At 37.7% G+C, this 20,747-nt stretch overlaps 1 protein-coding gene across 1 annotated transcript in view; it reads right to left on the bottom strand.

The window, feature by feature from the left end:
* The window catches only part of Mau2 (Mau2 sister chromatid cohesion factor), a 289,027-nt gene that overhangs the window by 109,417 nt on the left and 158,863 nt on the right, over positions 1-20,747 (bottom strand). The window contains exon 10 of the mRNA XM_090380613.1: positions 1,812-1,915. Coding sequence (XP_090236739.1) covers positions 1,812-1,915 — 104 coding nt within the window. The remainder of the gene's footprint in view (positions 1-1,811; positions 1,916-20,747) is intronic.

The following is a 20,747-nucleotide window of genomic DNA, read 5'->3' as shown; positions in this document are numbered from 1 at the left end:
AACATTACCATTCACAGTATAACCTGCTCACTCCTTTGCTCTTGTTATGCATGCTCAAAACACTTGGCTCAATGGAAACCTCACTGTTGAGTCAGTGCAGTCAGGTGATAAGTTTTGCTGAGTATGCCAAACATAGTTCATGTCTGGTATAGACTCAGCAAAATTACAGAGTTTCTATCTGATCCATGGAGGTTAAAATTGGACTCATCAGAGATTACAGATCTCACCACTCAATTGTCCAATTAGCATGTTCTTTAGGCCAGAAAATGCACTTCTGAATCTTGAATTTATTCAGTAGCAGCTTATGAGATTAATATGCTTTCAATATAAACTCCAGCACATAGGACAATGTTTAAAACAGCTAAGTCTCCATGTGATCATGGAAGCTTAAATGTTTTAAACATCCTAAAGTTCTAATCCATTTCAGGGCTGTTCCAGATTTTCTTTTGATATTTCCAGTCTCACCTTTCTTTTTAAGAATTCTAGGCACAGAAGACTGATTACAGCCAATCTTTTTCCAAAATATAGACTATAAAAGCTCTTTATTCAAGAGCAATAACTACACTTAACTATCTTGAGTTAACTGCTTGTATACCATATCACTGACGAATAGAAAGTATAATAGCAAGAAGTATCTATGAACACAGTTTTCAAATGAGCAGTGAGCATGATGCAATAGCATCATGCTCACTGCTCATTGAGCATGATGCAATAGCATATTAACGTGTTGAAATATCTTCAGATGACATAATTTCAAATGTATAGAAAATAACTAATAAAATAAACTTTAAGGTGTGATGTAACTTTTGTGCTCAATGCTGTATACCAGGGGTGGTCAACGAGTCGATCGCAGATTTAATTTCGGTTGATCACGACATATTTTAAATATACAGTCATCCCTCGATTTGTGCAATGTAAGTTTTGAGATGGTAGATCACGGCACATTTTGAAGCAAAAAATGTAGATAGCATCACAAATTAAGTAGGCCACTCCTGCTGTATACTAATGCCATCTTGCACTATGCATTCTCAACATTCTGGAAAGTTCTCAGTGACTATACTAGAAAAATCAGTAAATTGGTGATCACTAACCTCTTGTAATAATAAACAATATAATGTTTTTTACATATTTTATTTAGAAACATTAAAAAAAAGAAGAGTATGACACTTTGAAAAAAATCTGCACATGAAGTAAAATAGATGCCACCTTTAAACTCGGTGTACATGAATTACTAAAGCACATACATATAATAATTAGCCAAACTCAAAACTACTGTAGGCATATGTAATATGAGAAATTTTAATACATGCATTCCAAGACATCCTAAGGCACTAAAAACTTCAAGAAATAAAATAGTATGTGCTAAGTTAATCAAATTAAATAATTTATTGTATCTGATATTTCAAGATAATGTATCTGATATGTCAGTATGATTTGTCTAATTTTATTCTTATTTCACCAAATCAGAGATATGGTAATGCATGCTGATGTGTAATTAAGCAATGTTTGTTGTTTGTTTGTTATTTGGTTTTTAGGAGCATTACCAACTAAGGCCATATTGCTCCGGGATATGTGGTGGTCATTCCCTGACCTTTCTACATCCTCAGTATTTGGTGGTCATGGGCTCAAACCCCGGTCTAATCAAGAAGCGTGTGCTACGCCCTGCTGCTCCTGCCCACCTGACTACGGAGGCGCCGATTAAGCAATGAAAACAGTAATTTAATAGAGTATTTATACATTTTCAGCAGAGAATATATTAACACTTTAAACTTCTTTAAAATATCTGAAAGTATGTTTAAAAACATACATACCTCTTGAATGGCCAATGTCTTGTTCCCCATAACCAAACGGCACATAGCAATATGCTCCAGGAGTAACAATTGAAATGAGTGAAGAATAGGATGGCTATCAACCACTGAAAAAAGGCCATTTTATACTCCTAAGAACAATATGCAAGCACAATAAATAATATTTATGTTAATAATAATTAACAATTATTCCCTTATTCAACACATGACACATGGACAATGGTACTGACAGAATACAAACAGTCATACAGACTGCATTGGTGTGGTAGGAATGATCCTGTAAACTGCTGAATATAATATAAATAGAATATTCCAGTTGAATCATGTCTCTTTTATAATAGAACAGTCATCCTTTTCATTTTCTTTAAGCCCATTATTGTTCAGGCTTCTCTTGCAGAAGCTCTGATAAAGCAATGCCAATGAGAAACTTTCATCATGTATCCTCTGGAGCTCTATCAACTGATAATCTGTAGCTCCAACTTATAAGAGCCCAAGGAATTTCAGCATATGCAACTTGGCTGGCCACCTGTGGAAGTCCCTCATACAGAAATATGTCCAAAATCAGAAACAGTACACAAAGAAATCTATTCTCAAAAGAAAGCTTCTTGGCAAACCCTTGTCTTCACTGATGAACACTGACTCACAGGGTCAGAGTGTTCATCAGTGAAGGGAGATGTCATTTACAGCTCACAGGGAGATGTCATTTACAAAACTGTCTGAAACTCATCTGTGAAGAGATTCAGAGAACTCTATCCACATTTTCATTCCTCAGTGAGTAGAGAATTCACTCCTGGGAATCCTCTAACAAATAATAGCTCAAACCAATCCAGAAACCTTCTCACCAGATGCAGAGGAGCAATCCAAGATTAAACAAAAAACAATTAGTGATGTCATTTCCACACTCAAGGAAAGGAAATGACCAGGACAAATTTATAAGGATTTGATCTAATTGAAGTAGAAGCCATAAAAAGACTCTGCCTCAAGAAACTCTCCACTTTAACTGGACTTATTAATTCTTGCTTGTCTGAAGGAATCTTTCTGTATCCCAGGAATACTGTCTCACTTAAACACACTGTCTGATGAAAAATCCCAACAAACTCCCCATCTAACCACAAATATATAGACCCATTGTTCATCTTGGATAAGGTAGGGTGGGCAGGTGCCCCAATTTTGAATAAGGTGTCACCAAATAGTCCTGTTTTTTTTCTAGCAGAGCCATTTCATTTAGAAATTACATTAAAATTTTAAGTTATACATACATTTCGTAATTGGTACTTCTTTCTATTCCATTTTATTGGTCAAGTTGACTATATAACAGGAAAATCATTGACAATGCTACAACTAAAATGCAATCTCTTGTATCTGAGATATTCAGTGTTAAAAGTATTAAAAGAAAGCAATCTTAATAAAATTACGTTTACTAATTCACCATGTCCCCAATAGTCATAAGTTAGCACACCAGGTACCACAAATCTGTGATACATGGCAGCCACGTGTTTGTGATTCACAAATGCACCATGCAATATAATGTGTCACACTACTGGTTCAGAAGGTGTATTGAAGTGGGTTTTTTTTTTTTTTTTTTTTTGTTAATACTCTAGAGCAGATGTTCCCAACCTTTATAAGCCTGCGTACTGGTCAACCATATTGGTATCTTATGATGTACTAGTGTGTTAATTAATGAGTACATAAGTCTGTTTTGAAAAGTCACATAAATAATTAGGTAAGCAAAACCTAGCTATTCTTACTAAAAACAAAAAAACATATTTATTAATTAAGAATATACAATTTATAAATTACCTGTGAAAATCACTACAACTGCAAACATTATTTTTAATGTTCACTAACCAACTTCTGAAGGAAGACTGACCGTATAAAATAAGAAGGAAAAAAAGGGGGGGGGGGAGATAAAGAGATAAAGTTATATGGATTAAGAAGTACAAGAAAGAAAAGAAGTATATTTTCCAAGAAGAAAGACTGAAATACTCACATAGATATGAACTGTGAAAAATAAAAAGAAGTTTGGCTTTAGTAAGATATTAACATTTAAAAAGTTTACTCTCCCATGAGGGAAATTGCGGGTAGTTTCATTCACAGCCAGCATACTGGTAGCTCACATCTTGCGTACTGGTGGTTGGGAACCTCTGCTCTAGGGTAAAGTCTTTGAAAAAGTGCATGCCTCCAGAATTGCCAATCACTATGCAGTTCACTATTTGCCATCTGAATAGCAATTTAGCTTCAAAAAGAGCAAAAATATAGTTTTTTAAATCACTTCAGTCCTAGATATTGTGAAGCATCTTACCAACAAGTATGTTTGAAGATTTTATCAATTTCCAGGGCACAGTTGATTCCACTTGGTAGCCTAGTATTATCAGAAGCATCAAACAGCCCGACTGTCCATCTCAACAGAATTCACAATTACTTCTCCAACCAATTTCTCATTGCTAAAATCAAATTCCACCAAGTTTCTAGAAGGATAGTTTCAGGTTGCTCCAAGAGCTCTGTGTGCTAAAACTATTCATCAAAACCATGGGCCTGCACCACAGTTTTGATGGTCTAATTTTCTTACTTATCTTCTTCTGACTATTCATCCTCTCCTTGTGGAAAAATGTTACAATTCCTTAAAACAGACTCTTTTTGGCCCATACCTTTTTTTGTAGATGTCTCCTTCTGCAACAGCCTTGAACTTCTTTGTTTAACCATTAATGCTCATGCTGCCTGGGTTCCAGTTTACAGTTTGAAATCCTCCCCCTGTTTTTTGTGTGTCTGTTTGCATATGACTGACCCCTACACATTGGAGGATGGGATCTACTGGCTCTGGCCATATCCCTTCTGGACTTGGTCAAGCTAGTAACGTAGCTTTAGATTCTGACTGACCCTAACCTCTTAGGGTGATTTTTGCTGGCCCAAATGATGCATCCACAGGTAGATGTAGAGTGAGATCTTATTTGTTCTGTATTATGTGTGTGTATATGTGTGCATGTGTCTTTCTGTGGCTAAACCCTCATTCATCATATGTAGGATTCTGCCAGCTTTGGCTATGCCCTTCTGGTCTTAGGAAACTAGGAGAAGCTCTCTGCCCTCTCCCTCCTCTCCATTTCTTCTGCATCTGTTTTCTCCCCCAATCATTATCTCCTCCTAATTTCTCTGTTGATCCTTAATTATTTAGAAGTAGAATTCAGCAGGAAGTCCCCCTCACTTCCTTCCCTTCATTTCCACTGCTTTATTTCCTCCCCCAACTCAATATATCCCCCCTCTTTCTGTTTCTACAAGTTGGACTGAAGATAGCCTCTTGCCCCCAGGGAGATATAAGGATGAGAAACAGCAAGAAGCTTCCTTGCATCTCTTTTTCCTGGTTCCTAAGAGGACCAATCAAAACAACAATAACAATACATACCACCACCAATATATGATACCCAGACACCACATGACATCCTCTATGGCAGCCTAGTGCGTTGAACTGCTATTTGTTGAATCACTGATATTGTACCACAGGACACAGAGTGAACAAAGTGTTGAAAAGTAACATGAGAAATACTGATCATTAAAAACTGTGCACTATACCTGGAGTGACGTGGACAGAGGATTATGCTGTAAAGCATACCTTTTCAGTTCATCCACCTGATGAACAATGGGATTGTGATTCACCGATTATATTGGCCAAGGAAGATGTTCAAAGTCTTACTTGTATTCTTCAACACACTCTTTAAAGCTGGCATGGTAAATGGCTGCACTGTGATCTTGAAAGCAACTTGTCCACAAAGTAAACAGACAATACCAGTATGCTTGATTTGCAATAAGATTCAAATATGTTCTGACATTTGCAATGCAATCCTGGGGGGGGGGGGGTTCAAGTGAGCAAAGGTATGCTGCTAAACCATGTCCCCACACCATTACATCTCCATGTATTAAAAGTACACAAGACAATCCCAGTGCCTCGAGTGATTTTCTCCACATGTGTACTCTTCCAAGAGTAGTGAAAAGTGAAAATCGGTACTCACTAAACCATAACTGTTGGTAATCCTGGGTATAACCTCCATGCACAAGTATATGGTGGGTGACCACCCAGGTGTAAACCAACGTAAGCAGGTGTTGAGGTGTGGCGCCCACACCACATGGAGGAACGCCGCCCCTCTATGTTACCAGGCAGTACTAGGTGGTAGATGACTCTCATCAACCGGTGCAATACTACCACTTTGCTTATTGGAGGCTTGAAGTGGTGGAACCCATGTTTAGTCTCTAGAGCTAAGTTCCGGTCAACCCTTCCCCATCTCTTCCATCATGCAATATGATTGATGACTTTGAGGTTATGATGAACATCATGGCGAGATCCAATATTCCTTACATTTCAAGGGTACAGCTCTAAAATGTTGTTCGCAGGCCGGCCACTAGTTAGTACACTGGACCAAACCTATTGGTGACTCTCTAGGAGGCTTCCGGATCAGCTAGTGTATAATCTTGCTACCTCTACTCTGCCAGATAGTGACTGGAGGGAGTCCGAGTAGTGTGTATGCAGGGAGCATTGTTGAGGCCACGTTATGTCAAGGATCTGGGTATATTCTTACCATGTGTGCGCCATATCAAAAAAGTTCATTACTTCATACAGGATGTCCCACCCACTTTTTCTTACTATTGAATACACCATGAATTGTCAAACTAATAGGGCAAGCTTATCTGCGAAAAGATCTAAACCTCCCAAGCACTTCCTAATTCATTTCACAAATATACGTGGTCTCAATTCTAATCTCAACGATGTCCATTTCCACTTGCAGTCTGACAAATCCCATTTCATTTTTCTGACAGAATCTCAGTTATCGGTTGATTCAGCTACTGCCCATCTCAGATGCCCAAATTATTCGCTGTATGATTCCTTTTGCCTCAAAGGTGGTTGTTGTTTGTTTGTTTGTTATTTGGTTTTTAGGAGTATTCCGTTTTCTAGTCACACCGAACCAGCTGGTCGAGATGCAGAGGCTTTTGCAATTACTAATGACCTTGCACAGATTGTTCATTTACCTACAAGAATACAGGACAATCCTAATCATACAGCCAATACGCTCGATCTTTTTCTCACAAACAACCCTTCTAAGTACACGGTCGAAGTCAGAGGTCCTTTAGGCACTTCAGATCACAACTTGGTGATTGTCTCTTCTCCGATGGAACCTTTATTTCATGGCTATTCCCAACCTCGTGTTGTTTGGTATTAAAAGAATGCAAAATGGGATGACCTGCGACATTTATTTTCTTCTTTTCCTTGGTAGGACTACTGTTTCAAAACTTCTGATGTCAACGTTTGCTCAGATGTGTCGGTGAAATTATTCTTGCAGGAATGGAATCCTTTATCCCAATACTCCACTTTAAAATCTCATCCTTTATCTAAACCTTGGTTTTCCAATAAATGTGCTAAGGCTGTTCAAGAGAAGAATGTTGCATATCATAATTGGCTTGTTTCTAATTCTTCAGTTTCATTTTCTGCCTACACCAAAGCTCACAACAATTGTAAAGCAGTTATTAATCAGTCCAAAGTAGAGTTTGAACAGTCTAAGAGTAGAAAACTTGCTCCTTGCCCTAATGGTATCCGAGCATTCTGGTCTCTTGCCAAAGCTATTGGCTGCAACTTTTACCCATCTCTGCTCCCACCTCTGTTCAAACCAGATGGCTCTGTTGTCAGTTCAGCCAAGGATAAAGCTGACGTGACAGCATCCCATTTATCTTCCAACTCATGTATTAATGATCTTGGTAAAACATCTCCCATCATTCCCAACACGCTCCAGTCAATGCCTCCTGTGGTCTTCAGTCAAAAGGATGTCAGAAGGATTTTGAGGAATCTTGATGCTAAGAAAGCTCCAGGTCCCGATGGTATTTCTCCACTTGTTCTCAAAACCTGTGCTCCCGAACTTACTCCTATTCTTTGCCGCCTTTTTTCACTTTCTTATTCCAAAGGTGTTTTTTCCTTCTGCTCGGAAATTTGCTCATATCCAGCCAGTTCCTAAAAATGGTGACAAATCCCTCCCATCCAATTATCGTCCCATTGCAATTACTTCTATTCTTTCTAAAGTAATGGAGAAATCAATTAAACGCCAACTCTTAAACTACCTAGAAACCTTCGGTCTGATCAACGATCGGCAGTATGGATTCCGTCAGTGTTAATTCCACTGGTGATATTCTTCTTATATTACACATTTATGGACAAATTCAATGGAAAAGTTCGGGAAAAAACACAAGTACAGTCGGTCCTCGTATAACACGTGTTTACATTACACGAATTCGATCATACACGATTTATAAATAGGGGAACGTTATCTTATATAACACGAACCGAATTCGCTTATGCACGATTCGCCTTTGTGTTTACAAGAAATGGCAGTCGAACGCGGAATCACCCCAACAGAACGCAACACGATAGGAATGAAGAAGATTCTGAAAATGTATTTATGTGTTTTATATCAGTGAAGGGGAAACACATTTCACCATAATAACGTAAAAACCAACACAATTCCAGCTATCGGTATAATCGCAAATGCAATTAGATGGAGTTTACTACCAGTTTATAACAGATTCCACTAGCAGAAACAAAACTGGAAATTGTTTTTATTGTTTTATGGTAGTAACCCCCAGAAATGTGCTTTAGTAAAATATGGGGTGTTAATAGTGTATCTCGGCCTTTACGGTGTTGTTTATTCAGTTGCTACCAGCGCGCAGCTTTGTTTATGTGTATCAAGCGTGCCTCCTCATTTTGTAATTGTGCTTTATTCCCTAAAAATTAGTAAAATACTTAAAAGGTGTGAAAAGGAAGCGTCCTGGTGAAGACACTGCAGATTCAGAGAAAAAAAAAAAAAAAAAAAAGCAATATCGATAAACAAAGGCGGACTGGGTCAAAAATTCTTACCCGGGAAAATTTATAGTGGCCTCATACTACGGTTTATGGCCAAAATCACACCGGCCTCTGGCCCACCGGGATTTCCCGGGTAAGGCTTATGGCCAGTCCGCCTCTGTCGATAGAGAAAAAAATATGAAATTGTGAAACGCTTTGACCGAAATGAAAGACCGTGTGATATTACACGTGCTGCAGACCTAAATGAGGCAACGCCGAGAATTACAAAGAATGCGGAGAAAATAAAAACAACTTTCATAGCGGGAACAACTCAAAGTGTAATTAAAATCCATTAGATTAAGACACAAGAATTGGAAGGGATGGAACGGCTGTCACCTGTTTGGATAGAAAATGGAGGCCTCATTTCAAGAAGGATGTAGAGCTGCTGGAACGAGTACAGAGAAGGGCAACAAGATTAGTGAATGGAACAAAGGGGTGCTCTTACGAAGAAAGGCTTAAGTTTTGCAAATTACAGTGTCTGGAGACTAGGCACCAACGAGGTGATCTGATAGAGGTGTATAAAGCCTTGAATGGTTTAAGCATGCTCAATGCTGATGGGATTCTTCCTCTAGCTCAGAAAAATCACCTGAGAGGGCATAAATTCAAATTGAGGAAAGACAGATGTAGGATAGACGTGCGGAAATTTGCCTTTAGCCAGCGGGTGGTTGGTTGGTGGAACAGACTGCCATCCCTTGTGGTGGAGGTTGATAGCCTAAATAAGTTTAAGGCTCAGCTGGACAGGTATTTTGAACGAACAGAGGGGTGAAGTGGAAGTGGGTTTTTTTTTTTTTTTTTTTTTGGCTGATTCTGCATAAGCTTGCTTTCTTGCATCAAATGCCTCTACTAATGCTAAATGCTAATGCTAAAAATCAAACAAAAAACAAGTTTGCTTACGATAGAAGCAAAAGCATTAGCAATATTTTATTACGTAATAGTCGTAATAAAATACGTAAGGATTTTATTACGACTTACGTATTATAATTTATACTTACGTATTATAAAATACGTAAGTATTTTATTACGACTATTTTATTTTAAATAATTTTTTTACGTATAAAATACGTATTTTATTCGTAAAAAATACTTTTTTAGTATTAAAAAATACTAAAAATACTTTATTATAATATAATAAAAAATAAATATTTTTTATTATATAATTTATTATATTATAATAAATAAATAAATTATTTATTATATTATAATAAAAAATATATTGTATTTTTTATTACGTATTTTAATCGTTATAAAATACGTAAGTATTTTATAACGATTAAAATTACTCGATTATTTATTGTGTTTGGTAATGTTTTGGTTCCAAATGTGTGTTCAATCTTGGGTGGTCGGCACCTAACCCTACTTTTCTCATAGGGCCTGTTGTTTATATTGCACGATTTTGCATTGCACGAGAGTTTCTAGGAACACAACTATCGTGCTATACGAGGACAGACTGTAGTTGCTCTTGACATCTCAAAGGCTTTTGATCGTGTTTGGCATAAAGGTCTTCTAAACAAACTTTCATCTTATGGTTTGCCATCTGTTTTTTGTAATTGGTTATCCAGTTTTCTCTCTGATTGCTCACTGAGGTTGATGGTAGATGGCTCTCTGTCTTCTAACTTCTCCACTAATGCTGGTGTCCCCCAAGGTTCAGTTCTTTCCCCCACTCTTTTCCTCTTGAATATCAATGACCTTCTTCCATTGACTGAAACTCAGTCTTGTCTTATATCTCGCAAAAAGGATTCTTCTGCTTCTGCTTATCTTTAGTGACAATCCGATTTCTAGGCAAAATGATCTCTCTCTTTTGGGGATTACCCTGACTTCTAATCTCTCTTGGCACAAGCACATTACAAATATTGCTTCCTCTGCATCTAAAAAACTTGGTTTTCTCTTTTGCTCTCGGCGTTACTTTTCTTCCAAACAGCTGCTCACTCTGTATAAACTGAAAATCCGCCCTGCCATGGAATATTGTGAATGGAATCAAGAACAATTGTGAATGGAATCAAGAACAATTCCCTCTTCTGAATGGAATCAAGAATATTGTTCTTGATTCCATTCAGAAGAGGGCAGTTTGGTTAATTAATGATTCATCTCTAACAGAGTCTCTCCACTCGCTCTCTCATAGACGTACTGTTTCTGCTGCATGCCTCTTCTACAGATACTTCCATGGGCACTGTTCTTCTGAACTGGCTTCTATAATTTCCGCTCTCTCTTTCAAAACAGTCCGAACACGTGCCACCACCAGCCAGCATCCATTTCCTGTCCAACTTCAAACTCACAGAACCAACTTTTCATCTTCCTTGTTTATTCATTCAACTGCCGTTTTCTGGAACAACCTTCCTTCATACGTATTTCCTGAAAATTACAGTCTACGGAAGTTCAAGTCTAATGTCAACAAATATCTTCTTTCATCTTCTCACCCTCCAACCCAAGCACAGTACTAAGTACTATAGGTTCTAATACCTCTCATGTTTGGGGTTTACATAAAAAAAACAAATAAATAAAATAAAATAAGACCTGTATCCATTCTTTGTATCCATTTACAGAATGCAGGATCCCATGCAGTGTTCTCACATAAAATGCAGGTGTTAATTGTTCTGCTATTTGGTGAAATTAAACTTAATAATCCACTCAGATGTAGATGTATCTCTTTACAGTTGTTTTCTCGGAATTCTCCCCCCCTTGTTAAAGACTAAAATGGGGGACTGGTTTTTGGACACTAAACAACAGCAGTCATCCTCTCTGCTGCAGCACCTAGTAAATGTATACCAACAATCGTATATCTTTGGAAGTCCTTGAAAACCTGTTCTTTCCAGATTACTGGTGAACTGATAGCAGTCAGTGAAGAATATGACTGCTATTCACCAATAAATGATTTAAAACCAGCAAAACATAAAATTCCATGAAAATCCATCCAGTGGCAGTCAAGTTATTACAAGCAGATGAACAGATAAAAGACAGTAATTGCCAGATTTCTATTGGTCTGACTTAAACAGAATTTGGGATTACTCTACATCATTTTAACAGAGCTAAGTAAAAAATTTCATAAAAATCCATTCACTGGGAATCCAACTATTACATGTAGCTGATAGACAAAGAAATAACTGCTGAATTTCTAGTGGCATGATTTTAATAAAGTTTGGAATCACTCAACAAAGTTTTTTAAAATAGGTAAATATAAAATTTTATGAAAATCCATTCATTAGGAGTCAAGTTATTGTATGCAGATGGAGAGACAGACAAACAAGGTGAAGACAACAGACACATTACACATATATGTTAACATGCTTAAAATGAAAAATAATCTCCAAAAGGTGGGGAAGGGAGAACCTGCTTACAATTTCCCACTTTTAGTGCTGTTTGGGGACAGCCTTTTCAAAGGTTCATAACGAGAGTTTATTGTACGCACGCACACAGTGATCACTGAATTGTGACCTACCCCCATTTGTAATGGACTATGCCAAATAGCTCAAATTATAAAGACCTGAACAGCTTCGTATGCTAGAGCAGTGGTAATCTGCATCTGTTCGTCCAAGTCAAAGTGATAAAGTTATAGGACATAGTAAAGATATCACGGAGTTTCAAAAGGGCACAATTGGGAGCGCTTGCATATCAAAAACGGCATGTCTTGCCAGTTCCTTATGGCCCACTCTGGTTAAGGTGAACAAAGAACGATACGAAGAAGGTCAAACCACCACCCGCTGATAGAACCATAAAGGATTATGCAAGGTGGATGGTTCATGGTGAGTGAAAGGTGCAGCACTTCATATGGGGTCAACAGCAAGTCAATGTGTGACAGTTGTCATCACAATACAGTATGGAGAATGCAAGAACACTATCCTAAAACACGATCTGAGCAAATGTCAACATTTGCTCAGATCGTGTCAGTGAAATTAATCTTGTAGGAATGGAATCCTTTATTCCACATTCCGCTTTAAAATCTCGTCCTTTATCTAAACCTTGGTTTTCCAATAAATGTGCTAAAGCTGTTCAAGAGAAGAATGTTGAATATCATAATTGGCTTGTTTCCAATTCTTCAGTTTCATTTTCTGCCTACACCAAAGCTCGCAAAAATTGTAAAGCAGTTATTAATCAACCCAAACTAGATTTCGAACGGGCTAAGAGCAGAAAACTTGCTTCTTGTCCTAATGGTAACCGAGCATTCTGGTCTCTTGCAAAAGCTATTGGCCGCAACTTTTACCCATCTCTGCTCCCACCTCTGTCAAACTAGATGGTCCTGTTGTCACTTCAGCCAAGGATAAAGCTGACTGCTAGCATCCCATTTTTCTTCCAACTCATGTATTAATGATCTTGGTAAAACACCTTCCACCATCCCCAGCCTGCTCCATTCAATGCCTCCTGGGGTCTTCCATCAAAAGGATGTCAGAAGGATTTTGACGAATCTTGATGCTAAGAAAGCTCCAAGTCCTGATGGTATTTCTCCACTTGTTCTCAAAACCTGTGCTTCTGAATCTACTCCTGTTCTTTGCTGCCTTTTTTCACTTTCTTATTCCAAAGGTGTTTTTCCTTCTGCTTGGAAATTTGCTCATATCCAGCCAGTTCCTAAAAAGGGTGACAAGTCCCTCCCATCCAATTATTGTCCCATTGCAATTACTTCTACTCTTTTTAAAGTAATGGAGAAATCAATTAACCACCAACTCTTAAACTACCTAGAAACCTTCCATCTGATCAACGATCGCCAGTGTGGATTCCATCAGTGTCAATCCACTGGTGATATTGACACTGACGGAATCCACACTGGCGATCTTCAGTGTCAATCCACTGGTGATATTCTGGCTTATGTTACCCATTTATGGACAAATTCAATGGAAAGGTTGGTGAAACGCAAGCAGTTGCTCTTGACATCTCAAAGGCTTTCGATCGTGTTTGGCATAATGGTCTTCTAAACAAGCTTCCATCTTATGGTTTGCCAACTGTTTTTTGTAATTGGGTATCCAGCTTTCTCTCTCACTGCTCACTGAGGGTGATATTAGATGGCTCACTGTTGTCTAACTTCTCCACTAATGCTGGTGTTTGCCAAGATTCAGTTCTTTCCCCCCACTCTTTTCCTCTTGTATATTAATGACCTTCTTCCATTGACCAGAAATCCTATCCATAGTTTTGCTGATGATAACACATTGCATTCCACTTTCCATTTTGAAAAACCTTGCCCTGCTCAATCAGCTTCAACTTCTCGAATATCCGCTACGGATTCCTTAAATGCTGATCTCCAGGTAATTCTCCAGTGGGGCAAAGACAACTTAGTTGATTTCAATCTTTCTAAAACTCAGTCTTGTCTTATATCTCGCAAAAAGAATTCTTCTGCTCCTATGCTTATCTTTGGTGACACTCCGATTTCTAGGTAAAATGATATATCTTTTTTGGGGATTACCCTGACTTTTAATCTCTCTCTCTCTTGGCACAAGCACATTACAAATACAGTAAACCCCCGCTATTTGAGGGGGTTACATTCCTGAGAAATGTCATGAATACCGAAAACGCAAATACTGAGTTATGGCTCCCATAGTAATAAAGGGGTTCCATTCCAAAGTATGAAATATAAGAAAAACTAGTCTAAAATTTTGTCTATGTATGTATTATCTGTACCTTCATAATATGATTATGTATATGACTTCATAATATGACAGTACATAGTGAAATGCAAGCATATGGCATCGAAATGAAAATAAGAAACAATTTAATATTAATTGTAATATTTATTAGAAATTTCAAACCAGCGTCTTTGCTAGCTAAAAAACTTATCCCGCCAGTGCTATCACCAGTTTCGCTAAAGTGTTAATAAAGGAATTTTGCCTTTTCACGAATGATGAGTGAACTTAACGGAATTTTATTTTGAGTTCGCTCTTCTATCCACAGATTTAAAGCCTTTTCCATTTTTTCTAATTTAACATCACGAGTTACAGAGCAAATTTTTGAAGAAATTAGTGCGTTTTCACGGACACTACGGCAGATTTTTTCTTCCGATTTTTGATTGATCGTATCGTTGACTCATTGATTTTATAATGTTTTGCCACTGAGGAGACACTTTCACCATTAGATATTTTATCTGATAACTTAATTTTATTCGCTAATGTCATCACCTTCTTTTGATATTTTCACATTTCTCTTATTATTCATAGCCATATTTTTTTTTTTGGCAGTTGTTGGCGCATAGGCTTCTGTGGCCATAATGCACCTCCCAAGTTTTTTGCAGTACTTTGATCCAAGCCCGAGGCGGGAATCAAACCGCGACCTTTGGGTTGCCAGGCAGGCAATTTACCCACCCGGCTAGTCCGGTCGGCCCATATTTTTGTAGGGGTTAGAAAGAACTTGTCCACAATAAAGTCACTTTCTTCCGTTAACAGACTCGAAAAAGTGTTTTACACTGCAAAATGGTAGATCTATCATTTTTCTAAGCATATCAATTTATAAACATATAAATTTAAAGCAAACGACGAAACCTTCCATGACAAGCGCACAACACATACTGAACAAGGATTAGCGAGAAACATCCACGCTCGCCTCTCTCCCCCCCCACCCACTGAGCGCTGATTTGACCGGGAAAGATAATTTTAGCCATGCCCATTTTTTTTTTTTTTTATGGCGGAAAATATTCACGGCACTTTAAAATTCACATTTTTTAGGTTTCATTTTATATTAAATCGGCGATTGCGAATATGCGAAACCGCGAATACAGATACCGCGAGTAGCGGGGGTTTACTGTATTGCTTCCTCTGCATCTAAAAAACTTGGTTTTCTCTTTTGCTCTCGCCGTTACTTTTCTTCCAAACAGCTGTTCACTCTGTAAAAATTGCAAATCTGCCCTGCCATGGAATATTGTTCCCACATCTGGGGCAGTGCCCCCAAAACCACCCTCAGGCTTCTAGATTCCATTTAGAAGAGGGCAGTTAGGTTAATTAATGACCCCTTTCTAATAGTCTCTACGCTCCCTGTCTCATAGACGTACTGTTTCTGCTGCATGCCTTTTCTACAGATACTTCCATGGGCACTGTTCCTCTGAATTGGCTTCTATAATTCCTGCTCTCTCTTTCAAAACAGTCCGAACACGTGCTGCCACTAGCCAACATCCATTTACTGTCTAACTTCAAAATCACAGAACCAACTTTTCATCTTCCTCGTTTATTCATTCAACTGTCGTTTTCTGGAACAACCTTCCTTCATAGTATTTCCTGAAAATTATAGTCTACAGAAGTTCAAGTCTAATGTCAACAAATATCTTTTTTTGTCTTCTCAACCTCCACCCCCAAGCATGCTACTAAGTACTATAGGTTCTAATACCTCTCATGTTTGGGGTTTTCATAAAAAAAAAAAAAAAGAAAGAAAAAAAGAAATTTTTGCTGTATAGCTAAGATGTTTATCTTTCTAAAAGGTCATTTTATAATGTAAATTGAATTGGGTGCCAAATTCAAATCATCAAATGCACTACACTTTCATCATTATCACATCTTCTGTTTTGTGATATTTTTCTAAAGCACATTTTCTGGACCATAAAACAATGAAAACAATTTGCACTTTTCAGTTTATTGTGCTTTTGTTAGTGCAAACAATTATAAACAGGTAGTAAACTCAATTTTATTGCTTTTGTGAAAATACCGATAGCTGGAATTGTGTGGATTTTTACGTTATTAGATTGAAATGTGTTTCCCCCTTCACTGCAATCTAAAATCATGTAAAAAACAAATAAATTTTCAGAATCTTCTCTTCTTTCTTTTCTTTTTTAAGCTTCGTAAACTTGTTATTCCCTGCAAATTGCGTTAGTTGCAATCTCTCTTGCACGTATCTTGTTAGTTAGTGAGTGCCATTTAAAAATGTTTATGCATGCTATCATGAAAATTATAAGGGAAAGACAAGAGATTATCTTGGAAACAAACGCCTCTTGAAGCATTTCTGAAGATGACTCCTTATGCAACAAACCAATAATGAGTGCTGACCCAATAATGGGTGATCAACGAGTGTGCATTTAGTCGATGATGAAGAATAAACATTCTTTAACATTTTTTAAGTCATAAATAATTTCTTTAAATTATAATTTACTTGATTTTACAGGCTATGTTTTCATTTCTTTGGATAAATCAATCATTGTTTAAACATAAACTAATTAGCTAATTAATTTCATTGTTGAGAACGTAACCCTTGTTTTTAACATTGTCTATGAGAATAAATTCCCGCTTTACGAGCGCACCCTAGGAACGAATTAACTTGTAAATTCAGGAATTACCTGTAATGCGCTGTATCATGAGTGGTTTGAGAAACACAGTGAAGGTATCACTAACCTTGGTTGACCTCCAAATTCGCCTGACCTCAATACAATTGAACACCTGTGGGTTGTTTTGGAATGGGAAGTGAGGCATACATGCAACACCATGGAAAGCCTTGTAGGCAAAATGGCTGCAGATCCCTACAGACATCTAGAGGACAAGGGACAAGGTATTCTTGTATTGATTGCGGCCTCCAGGGTTACCCCTATATACCGCTGTAGCATCTGTAGGTTATTTATAGCCGGCAAGTGTGTGTAAGTGTGTGTGTGTGTAAGTATATATGTGTGTTGTGATGGTTGTTGTTTGCCGGCCCTGGAGTCTTAGCAGCCGGGAGGCAGGGAGCAAGCTACCTGCGTCCCAACTCCCGTCCCTAGCCACGTGGAGGCGCTCCAGGAACTATCTAAATTACACTTAGTGGGATTCCAACAAGTGGAATCCCGGTTATAGTAAATAATGAATAGGGAGGATAAAGTAGGAGAAAAGAAAGTAGAAGAAGAAATGAGAGCAAAACACTCTCTCAGGAAAAGAAGAAACAGGAAAGAGGAAAACACTAGTTGGAAAATCTAACAAGCGAGAGAGCTTGAAGAGGTAAAATTTTGAAGCCTGAAGGCTTGTACATTTGAAAGAAAGATTCCCCAAGCCGGGAAGGAAGCCCAACTTGCACCGACAAGGGGAAAAAGAAAAGTCTCAAGGAAAGAACATAGGTAATGTACAAGTGGCTATTAGATAGCCACTTAAAAAAAAAAAGAATAAATTAAGATAAATAATAAATACTTATGTCACCGATATGAAACATAGCAGTAAACATATTAACAAATTACACTGCATAAGCAGAGAGTAAAATATACAATATTTACAAAGTAATTAAAATCTTGGCTGAAAATTAGTCAACCAAGAAATTAACAGAAATAGTCATCCAGAAGAAATTTAGAAACATATATACAAAACACAAAGAGACAAACAGAACTCACCCAAGGCAAATATATGCCAAAGGCAAAACCAATAAATACTGTACAAATAAATTAGTTAACCGAATCAAAAGCAATTCTAAATTTAAATCTAAGTATAACAGATCAAAATAATAAGTTAAGTATTAAACAATAATTAATTAATATGCAGAGAAGATGTCTCTGCACAAGTAATCTAATCTATAAACATATGTACATAACCAGCAAGTGCAAAGCTGCTACCACAAGCTGCGAAAAACAAAATTTGTTTCAAATAACAAGACACGTAGAATTAACAATAATGCATAGGTAAGCATTAAAAAAAAAAAAAAAAAGGATGTCAATTGCCAACAAAGCAATTGGATCTGAGAGGGCGGGGAGAGGTCCATCCCACCCCTCAGAACCAAAACCCATTTACAACAAAAAATGCTAGACTAAGAACTATATGGTACTAGCAAAAACCCAACTGTTTGCAGCTGCAATCAGGCAGGAAAGAAAAATACAACAAATAATCAGCCCCGCAGGAAAACAAAATTAAATCAAAACACAAGCAGCAAGAAAAGCAGCCAGCAGTAAGACAGGCTAGAGAGGAAAATCATCTCACTCAACCAGAACAGCCAACTGAAGGTTGGATCTGAGGGAGCAGGGAGAGGTCCATCCCACTCCTCAGAGCCAAACAGACAACGCAAGAAGAGAAAAACTGTCTCTTCAACATAATGAGCTAACTACACAAGTAATGTACAATATAAACATTTAAGATTAACTGCTGATTTAAAACACAATAAAATCAGTTACTCTCAATTCTGAGAGCAAACAACAAATCAAACAAAAGCACCATGATATTAACAAGATAATTACAGTATTTACAAAATACATACAATTTAACACAGAAAATAATTTCAGGCAACCCGGACAGAGTTCGAAGTGGGAGAGGGGAGGTCCATCTCTCCCACTCGGCCAGGCAAAAACCTGAAACAAGTCTCCAGAAAAAGACGCAAAAACTCTGCGTCCAAAACACAAGACAATTTAGGCAAGGAAGAAACTCCTCTCGAAAAAAAAAAAAAAAAAAAAAAAAAATCAATACAGTAATATATATAAATATTAAGAACAAATAACGAAATCAAGGGTTATTCCTTGATAAAGCCGCTCTTCTCCGGAAGACACAATTAGCAAAAGAAGAGAAGGCAGAAAGAGAGTCCGCCGACCCAACCAGGCGCCAAAAATCATCTAAATTATATACATTTGTACAGATAGACAATTGTTGTCTTAAATCCACATATAAATTACAATGTAGGACAATATGTTCAACCGTCTCCTCAGAGCCACAAGAGCAGAGAGGAGAGGGGACGAGTCCAAATCTATATAAACGAGAATTAATTCCATGTCCCGTGATTAAGAAAGTGGGAAATAACCCAAGTTGAAGCCAGTTAAAGTTTTTATCTTTAATAAAAACACGAGGAAAGAAAGCGTATGTGATTCTGCCGAGAGAGGAATCATCCCAAGAGTGTTGCCACTCTTCCAAAGCAAGATTGGAAAGTCTGGCCAGATCAACATTTGTAGAGTTCTCATAATTATTAGCAAAATCTCCCACCGAGGCAGGAGAGAGAGATTTCCTATGGTAAGACAAGAAATGCAATATAATTTCCAGGTAGATAGGGAGACGACCATTAATAACAAGCAGGGCATCAGTAGAAACAGTTCTACATGCCCTGCAAGTATAGAGAAGGAAGGACCGCTGCGCCTGCAGAAGGTATTTTTGGACCAGTGAATTAAGAATTCTGAAGCCCCAAGCGCCAGCACCATAGCAGACGATGGGGATGAAGATACACTTGTAGTAAAGACCAAGAGAAGACGACTTAAGATTCCAGAGGGAACGGGCAAGACGCAACAGCCAGCTGGTAAGAGAACGGATTTTCTGCCGAAGGTACTTACAATGGGGAATGAAAGATAAACGATCATCAATCACCACCCCAAGGTATTTATATTCACTTACCAATTTAACAGCCTGGTCAGAATTTTAACCACAGGGGGACGATTACGATTCAATAGGCCTTTCAGAAGAACCTGTTTAGTTTTAGGGACTGAAATGGAGAGTTTATGGAGGGAACACCACATGTGAAGATCATCCAAGATGTGGTTTGCTTTAATTTCCAATTCTAGACGAGAATTCCCAGGTACAAGCAAGGCAAGATCGTTGGCGTAGGCAATGTTGACAATATCATCATGAGGGACATTTAGCCATCCATCAAGGACCACGTTCCAGCAAACAGGGCCAAGAACGGATCCCTGAGGACAACCCCTAGACATCTAGAGGAGTCAATATCTAGGTGAATGGCAGCTGTTATCCATGCACACAGTGGCCCGACACAGTATTAGGTAGGTGGTCATAATTCAGTGATCGCTGAGTGTATATACTTCTTTATTTTCTTTTTTTATTTTTTGTGCAGCACCTGTGAGAAACAGCATGACCACTCAACAAAAAGTTCCATGAATGGCGACACAGCACCTGATAGGTGCTTTCATGTAAAATTTAACTTTAAAAACTACTCCAGTAAAACTAGAGAAAGTTTGTCATTAACCTTGAATCAACAATTTTTGCACAGATTCTTTTTTCAAGGGAAATGACAAGTCCTTTTTTACCACTTCAGGGCATAAATCACAATACCCCTTTCTTTAGTGAGTTTTTGAAAAATATGTACACCACTTGAAGTGAGTTTTTTTGGAAGAATTTGTTAGTTTGTAAAAACTGAAAAATTACATACATAAATGCTTTTAAATATTATTTTTTTACTCTTTTTGCTTTATAGCCCAACGTTAGAAATTACTATCAAAGATAAAATCAAAATTT

The sequence above is a fragment of the Mastigoproctus giganteus genome, chromosome 9 (assembly GCF_048544385.1).
Source record: "Mastigoproctus giganteus isolate SK-2022 chromosome 9, ASM4854438v1, whole genome shotgun sequence".
In the NCBI taxonomy this organism is placed as follows: Eukaryota; Metazoa; Arthropoda; class Arachnida; order Uropygi; family Thelyphonidae; genus Mastigoproctus; species Mastigoproctus giganteus.
Note: the sequence above shows the minus strand (reverse complement) of the source record. Positions and strands in the feature narration are given on the sequence as shown.